The sequence below is a fragment of the Oncorhynchus mykiss genome, chromosome 19 (assembly GCF_013265735.2).
Source record: "Oncorhynchus mykiss isolate Arlee chromosome 19, USDA_OmykA_1.1, whole genome shotgun sequence".
NCBI lineage: Eukaryota > Metazoa > Chordata > Actinopteri > Salmoniformes > Salmonidae > Oncorhynchus > Oncorhynchus mykiss.
In genome coordinates, this window is record NC_048583.1 from 27721283 (window position 1) to 27735909 (window position 14627).

At 43.5% G+C, this 14627-nt stretch overlaps 1 protein-coding gene and 1 pseudogene across 1 annotated transcript in view; one reads left to right on the forward strand and one right to left on the reverse strand.

Moving 5' to 3' along the window:
- Positions 1-3369: 3369 nt before the first annotated feature.
- Positions 3370-5913, reverse strand: LOC110498697 (annotated as a pseudogene).
- A 5930-nt stretch (positions 5914-11843) lies between these two features.
- Positions 11844-14627, forward strand: part of rps6ka5 (ribosomal protein S6 kinase, polypeptide 5) — a 36466-nt gene continuing 33682 nt past the window's right edge. The window contains exon 1 of the mRNA XM_036954582.1: positions 11844-12099. Within this exon, the coding sequence (XP_036810477.1) occupies positions 12030-12099 (70 nt within the window). The 5' untranslated portion in view covers positions 11844-12029. The remainder of the gene's footprint in view (positions 12100-14627) is intronic.

Below are 14627 nucleotides of genomic sequence, written 5' to 3' on the forward strand. Positions count from 1 at the left end.
TCAATAACAATAGGGAAAGAATCTGTATACAGTGTGTGAAAATGAGGTAAGATTACTGGAACAAATGAGGCAATAAATAGGCCGTAGTGGCGAAGTAGTTACAATTTAGCATTTAAACACTGGAGTGATAGATGTGCAGAAGAGGAATGTGCAAGTAGAGATACTGGGGTGCAAAGGAGCAAAAAACAATATGGGGATGAGATAGTTGGATGGGCTATTTACAGATTGGCTATGTACAGGTGCAGTGATCTGTGAGCTGCTCTGACAGCTGATGCTTAAAGTTAGTGAGGGAGATATGAGTCTCCAGCTTCAGTGATTTTTGTCATTTGTTCCAGTCATTGGCAGCAGGGAACTGGAAGGAAAGGCGGCCAAAAGAGGAATAGGCTTTGGAGATGACCAGTGAAATATACCTGCTGGAGCGCGTGCTACGGGTGGGTGCTGCTATGGTGACCAGTGATCTGAGATAAGGCGGGGCTTTACCTAGCAAAGACTTATAGATGACCTGGAACCAGTGGGTTTGGTGACGAATATGAAGCGAGGGCCAGCCAATGAGAGCATACAGGTCGCAATAGTGGGTAGTATCAAATCAAATCAAATCAAATTGTATTTGTCACACACATGGTTAGCAGATGTTAATGCGAATGTAGCGAAATGCTTGTGCTTCTAGTTCTGACAATGCAGTAATAACCAACAAGTAATCTAGCTAACAATTCCAAAACTACTACCTTATAGACACAAGTGTAAGGGGATAAAGAATTTGTACATAAAGATGTATGAATGAGTGATGGTACAGAGCGGCATAGGCAAGATACAGTAGATGGTATTGAGTACAGTATATACATATGAGATGAGTATGTAAACAAAGTGGCATAGTTAAAGTGGCTAGTGATACATGTATTACATAAAGATGCAGTAGATGATATAGAGTACAGTATATACGTATGCATATGAGATGAATAATGTAGGGTATGTAAACATTATATTAGGTAGCATTGTTTAAAGTGGCTAGTGATATATTTTACATAATTTCCCATCAATTTCCATTATTAAAGTGGCTGGAGTTGAGTCAGTGTGTTGGCAGCAGCCACTCAATGTTAGTGGTGGCTGTTTAGCAGTCTGATGGCCTTGAGATAGAAGCTGTTTTTCAGTCTCTCGGTCCCAGCTTTGATGCACCTGTACTGACCTCGTCTTCTGGATGATAGCGGGGTGAACAGGCAGTGGCTCGGGTGGTTGTTATCCTTGATGATCTTTATGGCCTTCCTGTGACATCGGGTGGTGTAGGTGTCCTGGAGGGCAGGTAGTTTGCCCCCGGTGATGCGTTGTGCAGACCTCACTACCCTCTGGAGAGCCTTACGGTTGTGGGCGGAGCAGTTACCGTACCAGGCGGTGATACAGGATGCTCTCGATTGTGCATCTGTAGAAGTTTGAAGTTTGTGAGTGCTTTTGGTGACAAGCCAAATTTCTTCAGCCTCCTGAGGTTGAAGAGGCGCTGCTGCGCCTTCTTCACAATGCTGTCTGTGTGGGTGGACCAATTCAGTTTGTCTGTGATGTGTACGCCGAGGAACTTAAAACTTACTACCCTCTCCACTACTGTTCCATCGATGTGGATAGGGGGTGTTCCCTCTGCTGTTTCCTGAAGTCCACAATCATCTCCTTAGTTTTGTTGACGTTGAGTGTGAGGTTATTTTCCTGACACCACACTCCGAGGGTCCTCACCTCCTCCCTGTAGGCCGTCTCGTCGTTGTTGGTAATCAAGCCTACCACTGTTGTGTCGTCCACAAACTTGATGATTGAGTTGGAGGCGTGCGTGGCCACACAGTCGTGGGTGAACAGGGAGTACAGGAGAGGGCTCAGAACGCACCCTTGTGGGGCCCCAGTGTTGAGGATCAGCGGGGTGGAGATGTTGTTGCCTACCCTCACCACCTGGGGGCGGCCCGTCAGGAAGTCCAGTACCCAGTTGCACAGGGCGGGGACGAGACCCAGGGTCTCGAGCTTGATGATGAGCTTGGAGGGCACTATGGTGTTAAATGCCGAGCTGTAGTCGATGAACAGCATTCTCACATAGGTATTCCTCTTGTCCAGATGGGTTAGGGCAGTGTGCAGTGTGGTTGAGATTGCATCGTCTGTGGACCTATTTGGGCGGTAACCAAATTGGAGTGGGTCTAGGGTGTCAGGTAGGGTGGAGGTGATATGGTCCTTGACTATGGGGCTTTGGTGACAAAACAGATGGCACTGTGATAGACTGCATCCAATTTGCTGAGTAGAGTGTTGGAGGCTATTTTGTAAATGACATCGCCAAAATCAAGGATCGGTAGGAAGGTCAGTTTTACAAGAGTATGTTTGGAAGCATGAGTGAAGGATGCTTTGCTGCGAAATAGGAAGCCGATTCTAGATTTAATTTTGGATTGGAGATGCTTAATGTGAGTCTGGAAGGAGAGTTTACAGTCTAACCAGACACCTAGGCATTTGTAATTGTCCACATATTCTAAGTCAGAACAGTCCAGAGTAGTGATGCTGGACGGGTGGGCAGGTGCATGCAGCGATCGGTTGAAGAGCATGCATTTAGTTTTACTTGCATTTAAGAGCAGTTGGAGGCCACGGAAGGAGAGTTGTATGGCATTGTAGCTCGTCTGGAGGTTTGGTAACACAGTGTCCAAAGAAGTGCCAGAAGTATACAGAATGGTGTCGTCTGCGTAGAGGTGGATCAGAGAATCACCAGCAGCAAGAGCGACATCGTTGATGTATATAGAGAAAAGAGTCGGCCCGAGAATTGAACCCTGTGGCACCCCCATAGAGACTACCAGAGGTCCGGACAACAGGCCCTCCGATTTGACACCCTGAACTCTGTCTGAGAAGTAGTTGGTGAACCAGGCGAGGCAGTCATTTGAGAAACCAGGGCTGTTGAGTCTGCCGATAAGAATGTGGTGATTGACAGAGTCGAAAGCCTTGGCCAGGTCGATGAATACGGCTGCACAGTATTGTTGTAAATACAGTGACCTAATTACTGGCACGATTATAAGAGTTGCATACTCAAGTTGTCTGCAAAGCCTATAGACACAATTGTGACTGACTATTCAATGACAAAGGCAACTAAAGAGCTCATAAAGCCATGGCAGAGGCTGTAATAGTACTTGTTTTCTCAGCCTACACCAACTCCTTCACATAGACACAGTAGGCAGAATATCCAGACACTAGGAATGTAATTGGACGAGTATCACTTTCGATGCCTCCTGCTGTGGCATACAGTGTGCCATAAAGTTCAATTAAACCTCTTGACAAGTTTCAAGTTCCCAATGTATAGATGCATTCATTATTACAATGAGGGTTCTGTCTCTGTATAAATGGCATGCTTGGGGCTCTGCGTGGCTGTTAGCTTGATGGTAGCTGTAAAGGGTGACTGTTGTATTGAGGATGACTGGTGTTGTGATACTGAGAGAAAACAACCTCTTCTCCAGCCGGGCCTCTTGGCGCTGTTCTGTCAAAGCTTCCACAGCACAGCTTCGGGCCACACTGCGTCCGACAGGAGAGCTCACACATGTAAATACACTGAACAAAGAAATGAACACAACATGAAACAATTTCAAAGATTTTGACTGAGTTACAGTGCATATAAGGAAATCAGTCAATTTAAAGAAATTCATTAGGGCCCTAATTTATGGATTTCACATGACTGGAAATACAGATATGCATCTGTTGGTCACAGATAGCTTTTTTAAAAAGGTAGGGGCGTGGATCAGAAAACCAATCAATATTTAGTGTGACCACCATTTTCCTCATGTAGTGTGAAACATCTCCTTCACATAGAGTTGATCAGGCTGTTGATTGTGACCTGTGGAATGTTGTCCCACTCTTCTTCAATGGCTGTGCAAAGTTGCTGGATATTGGCGGGAACTGGAACAGGCTGTCGAACACATTGATCCAGAGCATCCCAAACATGCTCAATGGGTGACATGTCTGATGAGTATGCAGTCCATGGATGAAGTGGGACATTTTCAGCTTCCGGGAATTGTGTACAGATCCTTGAAACATGGGGCTGTGCATTATTATAGTGATGGTGGTGGATGAATTGCATGACATTTGGCCTCAGGATCTCGTTACGGTTTCTCTGTGTATTCAAATTACCATCAATAAAATGCAATTGTGTTTGTTGTCCGTAGCTTATGCCTGCCCATACCATAACCCCACTACCACCATGGGGCACTCTGCTCACAACGTTGACATCAGCAAACTGCTCGCCCACACAACACCATACATGCTGTCTGCCATCTGCCCAGTACAGTTAAAACCGGGATTCATCCGTGAAGAGCACAGTTCTCCAGCTTGCCAGTGGCCATCGAAGGTGAGCATTTGCCCACTGAAGTCAGTTATGATGCAGAACTGCAGTTCTGGTTAGCTGGTCTCAGACGATCCCGCAGGTGAAGAAGCCGGGTATGGAGGTCCTGGGATCAAATCTCTAGCCACTTTAATAATAAAAAATTGGATGTAATAAATGTATCACTAGTCACTTTAAACAATGCCACTTTATATAATGTTTACATACCCTACATTACTCATCTCATATGTATATACTGTACTCTATATCATCTACTGCATCTTGCCTATGCCGCTCGGCCATCGCTCACCCATATATTTATATGTACATATTCTTATTCATTCCTTTACACTTGTGTGTATAAGGTAGTTGTTGTGAAATTGTTAGATGACTTAAATATTACTGCACGGTCGGAACTAGAAGCACAAGCATTTCACTACACTCGCATTAACATCTGCTAACCATGTGTATGTGACCAATAAAATTTGATTTGATTTTGGCTGGCACGGCTACACGTGGTCTGCGGTTGTGAGGCTGGTTGGACGTACTGCCAAATTCTCTTAAACAACGTTGGAGGCGACTTTTGGTAAAGCAATTAACATTAAATTATCTGGCAGCAGCTCTGGTAGACATTCCTGCAGTCAGCATGCCAATTGCACGCTCCCAATTGCACATCTGTGACGGTGTGTTGTGTGACAAAACTGCACATTTTAGAGTGTCCTTTTATTGTCCCCAGCACAACACGCACCTGTGTAATGATCATGCTGTTTAATCAGCTTCTTGACATGCCAGATCTGTCAGGTGGATGGAATATCTTGGCAAAGGAATAATGCTCAATGTTAAAAAATTTGGCGAAATAAGATTTTTGTGTGTACAGAAACCTTCTGGGATCTTTTATTTCAGCTCATGAAACATGGGACCAACACTTTAAATGATGCGTTTATATTTTTGTTCAGTGTATCAGATACAAAGTTAACGGTAATAAACTTTGGTTGAAACCGTTGTGGCATGGATACCCTCTCCATGAAAGAGACCTTTGATTTGCTTGGCCACATCCATGTAGGAAGCATTTGATGTGTGCTGTGGGAATGATCCTGCTCTCTGCCAGCTGCTAGATGTGTAAGTCGTGGACAGCCAACACACCATCTAGGCTCCTGATCCTCCCCAGCAGCCGGTGCATGTCTATCTGTTTTGGAACAGTCTGCAGGAGGATGGGGGCTGACTCCTTCAGGTACAGAGCAATATGGCCAACATGATGACGCAGAGTATGGGGCCGAGGTAGAGCCGCCAGCAAGGCCCAGCGAGGTGCACTGTAGTCTGGGTACTACTACCAAGCATGGTGACCAGCGTAGCATTGACATGTGGTTGGTGGTTAATGTAGTCATGGCTGTTGTAGCCTGGGTTGACACAGGTCTCTCCAGCATGGCAAGGCCTCCACATGTAGGTGAAGATGAGAGCGTTGATCACAATGATGACAGAGCCGAGGGCATAACCTAGGCTGTGGAGGAAAACACCCTGCATGTTGAGAGTTGGAGTCATGATGGCTCTCATTCAACTCCTCCAGGGAGATTTCCTTCCTGTGGACCTCAAGGTTGTCCTTATTGGGGATTTCTGTATGGACAATAAGACCTGATTTGTGCTTTCATTCTACTCCTTGTAATCTGTGCCACATATTTGGCATATGACATGGAGTACAAGTAGTGGAATGTTAGCACAAACAGGTATCCAGACTAAACGTAAGAATCCTGAATGATGAGTATAATACAGGCCTTGTATAAATACCCTTCTATATTTTTTAAATTCATATACAGTGCCTTCGGAAAGTATTCAGACCCCTTGACTTTTTCCACATTTTGTTACGTTACAGCCTTATTCTAAAATTGATTAAATAAATAAACAGTCCTCAGCAATCTACACACAGTTTGCAAATGTATTAAAAAATGACCTTATTTTCCTTAAGTATTCAGACCCTTTGCTATAAGACTCGAAATTGAGCCCAGGTGCATCCTGTTTCCATTGATCATCCTTGAGATGTTTCTACAACTTGATTGGAGTCCACCTGTGGTAAATTCAATTGATTGGACATGATTTGGAAAGGCACACACCTGTCTATATAAGGTCGCACAGTTGACAGTGCATGTCAGAGCAAAAACCAAGCCATGGGGTCGAAGGAATTGTCCGTAGACCGTCGAGACAGGATTGTGTCGAGTCACAGATCTGGAAAAAAATCTGCAGGATTGAAGGTCCCTGAGAACACAGTGGCCTCCCATCATTCTTAAATGGAAGAAGTTTGTAACCACCAAGACTCTTCCTAGAGCTGGCCGCCCGGCCAAACTGAGCAATCGGGGGAGAAGGGCCTTGGTAAGGGAGGTGACCAAGAACCCAATGGTCACTCTGACAGAGCTCTAGAGTTCCTCTGTGGAGATGGTTGTCCTTCTGGAAGGTTCTCCCATCTCTGCAGCACTCGACCAATCAGGCCTTTATGGTAGAGTGGCCAGAAGGAAGCCAGTCCTCAGTAAAAGGCACATGACAGGCCGCTTGGAGTTTTCCAAAAGGCACCTAAAGACTCTCAGACCATGAGAATCAAGATTCTCTGGTCTGATGAAACCAAGATTGAACTCTTTGGTGGCCTGAATGTCAAGAGTCACGTCAGGAGGAAACCTGGCACCATCCCTACGGTGAAGCATGGTGGTGGCAGCATCATGCTGTGGGGTTGTTTTCAACGGCAGGGACCTGAAGACTAGTCAAGATCAAAACAAAGTACAGAGAGCTCCTTGATGAAAACCTGATCCAGAGCTCACAGGACCTCAGACTGGGGCGAAGGTTCACCTTCCGACAGGACGACGACCCTAAGCACACAGCCAAGACAATGCAGGAGTGGCTTCGGGACAAGTCTCTGAATGTAATGTCCTTGAGAGGCCCAGCCAGAGCCTGGACTTAAAACTGATTGAACATCTCTGGAGAGACCTGAAAATACAGTGCCTTGCGAAAGTATTCGGCCCCCTTGAACTTTGCGACCTTTTGCCACATTTCAGGCTTCAAACATAAAGATATAAAACTGTATTTTTTTGTGAAGAATCAACAACAAGTGGGACACAATCATGAAGTGGAACGACATTTATTGGATATTTCAAACTTTTTTAACAAATCAAAAACTGAAAAATTGGGCGTGCAAAATTATTCAGCCCCTTTAAGTTAATACTTTGTAGCGCCACCTTTTGCTGCGATTACAGCTGTAAGTCGCTTGGGGTATGTCTCTATCAGTTTTGCACATCGAGAGACTGACATTTTTTCCCATTCCTCCTTGCAAAACAGCTCGAGCTCAGTGAGGTTGGATGGAGAGCATTTGTGAACAGCAGTTTTCAGTTCTTTCCACAGATTCTTGATTGGATTCAGGTCTGGACTTTGACTTGGCCATTCTAACACCTGGATATGTTTATTTTTGAACCATTCCATTGTAGATTTTGCTTTATGTTTTGGATCATTGTCTTGTTGGAAGACAAATCTCCGTCCCAGTCTCAGGTCTTTTGCAGACTCCATCAGGTTTTCTTCCAGAATGGTCCTGTATTTGGCTCCATCCATCTTCCCATCAATTTTAACCATCTTCCCTGTCCCTACTTGAAGAAAAGCAGGCCCAAACCATGATGCTGCCACCACCATGTTTGACAGTGGGGATGGTGTGTTCAGCTGTGTTGCTTTTACGCCAAACATAACATTTTCAATTGTTGCCAAAAAGTTCAATTTTGGTTTCATCTGACCAGAGCACCTTCTTCCACATGTTTGGTGTGTCTCCCAGGTGGCTTGTGGCAAACTTTAAACGACACTTTTTATGGATATCTTTAAGAAATGGCTTTCTTCTTGCCACTCTTCCATAAAGGCCAGATTTGTGCAATATACGACTGATTGTTGTCCTATGGACAGAGTCTCCCACCTCAGCTGTAGATCTCTGCAGTTCATCCAGAGTGATCATGGGCCTCTTGGCTGCATCTCTGATCAGTCTTCTCCTTGTATGAGCTGAAAGTTTAGAGGGACGGCCAGGTCTTGGTAGATTTGCAGTGGTCTGATACTCCTTCCATTTCAATATTATTGCTTGCACAGTGCTCCATGGGATGTTTAAAGCTTGGGAAATCTTTTTGTATCCAAATCCGGCTTTAAACTTCTTCACAACAGTATCTCGGACCTGCCTGGTGTGTTCCTTGTTCTTCATGATGCTCTCTGCGCTTTTAACGGACCTCTGAGACTATCACAGTGCAGGTGCATTTATACGGAGACTTGATTACACACAGGTGGATTGTATTTATCATCATTAGTCATTTAGGTCAACATTGGATCATTCAGAGATCCTCACTGAACTTCTGGAGAGAGTTTGCTGCACTGAAAGTAAAGGGGCTGAATAATTTTGCACGCCCAATTTTTCAGTTTTTGATTTGTTAAAAAAGTTTGAAATATCCAATAAATGTCGTTCCACTTCATGATTGTGTCCCACTTGTTGTTGATTCTTCACAAAAAAATACAGTTTTATATCTTTATGTTTGAAGCCTGAAATGTGGCAAAAGGTCGCAAAGTTCAAGGGGGCCGAATACTTTCGCAAGGCACTGTAGCTGTGCAGTAACTCTCCCCAGCCAACCTGACAGAGCTTGAGAGGATCTACAGAGAAGAATGGGAGAAACTCTCCAAACTTTATAAAGCCTCGTTATTGTGTTACTATTTCTTACTTTAGTTTATTCCAGTTTTTATGTATTTTTTTAGGAAATATTTTCTTACTTTAAAAAAATGCACTCATGGAATTAACAAACTTCACAAATACGAGAGAGTATTAGGGAGACAATCCGTTGAAGATGAGACCAGTAGACCTATGCTGTTTGATTGCATTCTGAAGACAAGGAATCTCAGAGCAGGTCCTGGAGGAGATCATGGTCTGTCTGTTGAATGTACCTCTCTTAATAATTACAGGCTATGATCATTAACACAAAGTTTAGTTTAAGGAAATTAATTTACCACTGTTTAAGCAGTTTGAAATATAGCTGACAACAAAGAACAAAATCTTGCAAATATATATATATTTTATGAACATATGGTAATAGTTAGAGGGGAAATGGGGGTAGGCCTCGGAAACTACTCAGACCCCTCGACTTTTTCTACATTTTGTTACATTGCAGCCTTATTCTAAAAAATAATGAAATCGTTTTTTTCCCCCTCATCAATCTACACACAATACCCCATAATGACAAAGCAAAAACAGGTTTGCTAACTGAAATATAACCTTTACATAAGTATTCACACCCTTTACTCAGTACTTTACTTTAAGTCTTCTTGGGTATGACGCTAAAAGCTTGGCACACCTGCATTTGGGAAGGAGGTAGTCAATATGTGGGGATAGAGGTTAGTTGAGGTAATATGTACTACATGTAGGTAGGGGTAAAGTGACTATGCATGGATAATAAAAAGGGAGTAGCAGCAGCGTAAAAAAGACTGGGCTTTTGAAGAGTGCCTGTGTTGAACACGACAACCTCACCAATACCCACAGCACAGACACCCTTCAACACAGTGTCCCCACCTTCCATGCTCTCCCTCTATGTACATCGATGCACATATACTGTATGTCACACACCACATAGCTATATTTTTTATGTACATTTTTCAGGGAACTTGATCATTTGTGTGTAGAAGTGGGACTCTGTATCTATGTATCTGGTGTTGGAGAGTAATCTGTCTGTCCCCAGGTTTCACTCCTCTAATCCTGGCTGCTACATCTGGTTTTTCTTTATTTTTACTATTTTCTACATTGTAGAATAATAGTGAAGACATCAAAACTATGAAATAACACATATGGAATCATGTTGTAACCAAAAAAGTGTTAAAAGTAGCCACCCTTTGCCTTGATGACCACTTTGCACACTCTTGGCATTCTCTCAACCAGCTTCACCTGGAATGCTTTTCCAACAGTCTTGAAGGAGTTCCCACATATGCTGAGCACTTGTTGGCTGCTTTTCCTTCAATCTGCGGTCCAACTCATCCCAAACCATCTCAATTGTGTTGAGGTCGGGTGATTGTGGAGGCCAGGTCATCTGATGCAGCACTCCATCACTCTCCTTCTTGGCCCTTAGACATCCTGGAGGTGTGTTGGGTCATCCTGTTGAAAAACAAATGATAGTCCATGACCAATTGAGTGACTCTTATTTTGAAATCTGAAATGGCGGGACTTTTATTTTAGTATGGCAAATCGAGGGACTATTGTTTTGAAATTGGAAATGGCATCACTTTTATTTTGGCATGACAAATTGGGGGACTCTTATTTTAAAGTGTGTTGGATCCAGCTCATATCCTCCTGGATGCTGGATGTAACTGAGCTGGATGCTGTATGTACTGTAACTCTGAGCCCGATGCTGGCTGTAACTCTGAGCCAGCTACTGGACAGTTGGTAGAGCCGGGTGCTAGCAATGCCAGGGTTGTGGGTTTGATTCCCATGGGGAACCAGCATGAGGGGTGGCAGGTAGCCTAGTGGTTAGAGTGTTGAGCCAGTAACCGAAAGGTTGCTGGATCGAATCCCTGAGCCGACAAGGTAAAAATCAGTTGTTGTGCCCTTGAACAAACTACTGTTCCCTGGTAGGCAGTCATTGAAAATTAGAATTTGTTCTTAACTGACTTGCCTAGTTAAAAATGAAAAAGTATGCACTCATTAAGTCTGCCAAAATGTAAATGGTTGTGTAACTCTGAGCTGGATGCTATACTGGATGTACAGTAGCATTCCCATCAGTGTTACAACTCCTAACCTAGTGTAAATGGGCCAAGTTGTATCAGATTGTCATTTTTGATTAACATTTATTGACATTTATTTTCATTTCATCACCACAAGGTGGTGGCAAAAGGCAACCCTTTTCACAGTATGGAAACAGTGACAGTTTATATTCAGAGAGTTTGAGCTGAGTGTTTTGCATAGGCCTAATATAAAACAAATATCATAGCCTAATCTTGATGCTGATTAATCATTCCATGAGTCTTAGGCCTGACATATGTGGCATAAGGGAGTGGCATATCAAGTTAAGGTTCTGGTTTCATGGCAGACATTTTCTTTCTACAGATATACTGGAAATGTTTGTGTTCAGTGGTATAGTGGTACAAAAGATTAGTAGGTAAACCCTGAATACCCGTCATTGTGAGAAAAAAATCACGCTTCCTATACTTAGTGCATTTTTCTGCAAAAGGTGGGTAAACTTTTGGGCCAAAAAATGAACTCTCCTCTACACCATTGTATGTGATGCTGTTGCTGTTCTCTGTTCCTCTATATTTCATTAAGAAAAAATCTAAATGCTTAATAATTTTGTTAGATCAGCTGGCAGACCCTCAACCCTGGTCTTGTAAGAAGGAGGACCTTGAGTTCAGCTGTCAGTATCTGACCAATAAGAGGGCAGGAAGGATGTTCTCTCTGTCATGGATAGCAAAATGGACCAATCAGATGTTAAAACTCCACATAGCAACCCCAATCACAGCTACAGGAGGACTTGGTCGTGAAGGTAGTAGTGGTTACCCGCCCCCCACGCTATCTTGTAGACACATTTTTGTCTTGCTTGGCAAGCTAACCAGACCTTTCCCTCAATACCACATTACAATCAGATATAGCTAGCTGACGTTACATGTGATTCTGTAATTTCAAACTATCTTAGCTATGTTGATGGTTTGCTAAGCAAGTGTATATTTTGGGCACATTTGGAATACAATGCCATCTTCGATGGAAGGATCTTCCAGAGAAGGTGACCTGTTTACTGTGAAACATGAGCTGAAAAATGGTAAGTTGGCTAGCTAGCTAATAGTGATTAGCTAACGAATCGGTTAGCTAACTTAGTCTGCAAGTGCATCCGGTCAAGTCCAAAAAAGGCAGGGAAAAGTGCTTGCTAACCTAGCTAGCCAAGCTAACTTGACCGTCGTCACGCAGGGTGGGTATAATTTGTGGAACGTTCCAACGGGAATCTGTTCCAACAACTTCGTAAATGACAAGGTTGGTAACAAACAACGCATACAAAGTTGTATAGCGGCAGGATAAGATACAGGGTAGGGAGTGGGCTATTTCATTGTTTTTCACTCACCACGTTTATTTCGATAAATGTCTGTCCTCACTCTGGTAGCCTATGGACAAACATTAAGAATAAGCTACGTGGTGAGTTGATGCCTATTCGGCAGCTAGTTAGCTAGGTGAATTGATCATGTTACTTTGTGTGCGTTGATTGTTGGAAATCTTGTAACGTTACTTTACGACGTTTTTGTTACAGATTCCTATTGGAACGTGACACAAATTATACCCACCATCGTCATGCATGCTTTTTGGCGGCTATTTAAAATGGCTCAGGTTTTTTAACGGTGATATTCGCTGTCATTCAAACAAATTGACAACAAATAAGTTGGAGAACATCAAACACTCTAACGTTAGCGAACGTTTGAAGTATAACACCGAAGAGCGCTTGACAGGATGGCTAATGGCTAGCTGTTTGTGTCAGACGTTTTAAAAGCCTGTTTTCCCATTTGTGGTGGCTTGTATAAGTTAGAAGTGTAAGTTACAGCAGTAGGTAATATTCCCATCCGCATCGTGTGTGTTAAACTGCATTGTGGGTGTTAAATCATAGTGGCTATTTTGTGCTGCAGTCTGACAATAGCTATGCCATGGCTTTCAGGCTCAAGAACCTTGAGTGATAGCTGTCAGCTGAACACTGCACTCGCTGTCTGTATTTCAAGTTTGTATTGTCCCACCCCATCAATCATTTTTTTGAGGATGTTGCAATGTAGCCCAATCATTCATTGCAAGTGCAATTTCCTCTCTTTTTTTCTGTACTAAGAATTTGTGATCTTTATTTACTTAAAATGTTGACCAATTATGTTGACCTTCCCATTTTTCCTGTAGAAGGGAGGGTGGGCCCCATAGAGGGGAGGGTGGGCCCCATAGAGTACCACAGTATGGGGAGGGTGGGCCCCATAGAGTACCACAGTATGAGTCATAATACCTATAAAATCTAGCAATTAAACACGGAAATGGTTCCAATCGTTTACCACCTAATTCATTCAAAGATTTAGCTGTGCACCGACGCTCTCCATCCAACCTGACAGAGTTTGAGAGAATCTGCAGAGAATAATGGGAGAAACTCCCCAAATGCAGGTGTGCCAACCTTGTAGGGTCATACCCCCCCAAAAAGACTGAGGCTGTAATCGCTGCCAATGGTGTTTCAACAAAGTACAGGGTCTGAATACTTATGTAAATGTAGTATTTCAGTTTTTGATTTGTTATAAATTTGCAAACATTTCTAAAAAACCTTTTAGAAATATGGTGTATTATGTGTAGATTGAGTGGGGAAAAAGCTATTTAATCCATTTTAGATAAAGGCTGTAACATAACAAAAGGTGGAGAAAGTCAAGGGGTCTGAATACCTTCCGAATGCACTGTATCTGAGCAGTTCCTTAGCAGAGTAGCAGCCCATACTGTATGAGAGTGAAGACATGGCCTTCTTTAGCCTCCCTCTCACGTGTATCTTTTCTGTCTCTGTTTCTCTGTCCCTGTCTCTCTCCCTCACTCCATCTCCCCCTCCGCCCATCCACACTGCACAAGACAAAAAAATATGGCTACGAATGTATCTGTATATAAAGTGAAGTGATATATTCCACGCTGTTGCTTAATACACTGCTCAAAAAATAAAGGGAACACTTAAACAACACAATGTAACTCCAAGTCAATCACACTTCTGTGAAATCAAACTGTCCACTTAGGAAGCAACACTGATTCACAATAAATTTCACATGCTGTTGTGCAAATGGAATAGACAACAGGTGGAAATTATAGGCAATTAGCAAGACACCCCCAATAAAGGAGTGGTTCTGCAGGTGGGGACCACAGACCACTTCTCAGTTCCAATGTTTCCTGGCTGATGTTTTGGTCACTTTTGAATGCTGGCGGTGCTTTCACTCTAGTGGTAGCATGAGATGGAGTCTACAACCCACGCAAGTGGCTCAGGTAGTGCAGCTCATCCAGGATGGCACATCAATGCGAGCTGTGGCAAGAAGGTTTGCTGTGTCTGTCAGCGTAGTGTCCAGAGCATGGAGGCGCTACCAGGAGACAGGCCAGTACATCAGGAGACGTGGAGGAGGCCGTAGGAGGGCAACAACCCAGCAGCAGGACCGCTACCTCCGCCTTTGTGCAATGAGGAGCAGGAGGAGCACTGCCAAAGCCCTGCAAAATTACCTCCAGCAGGCCACAAATGTGCATGTGTCTGCTCAAACGGTCAGAAACAGACTCCATGAGGGTGGTATGAGGGCCCGACGTCCACAGCCCAAC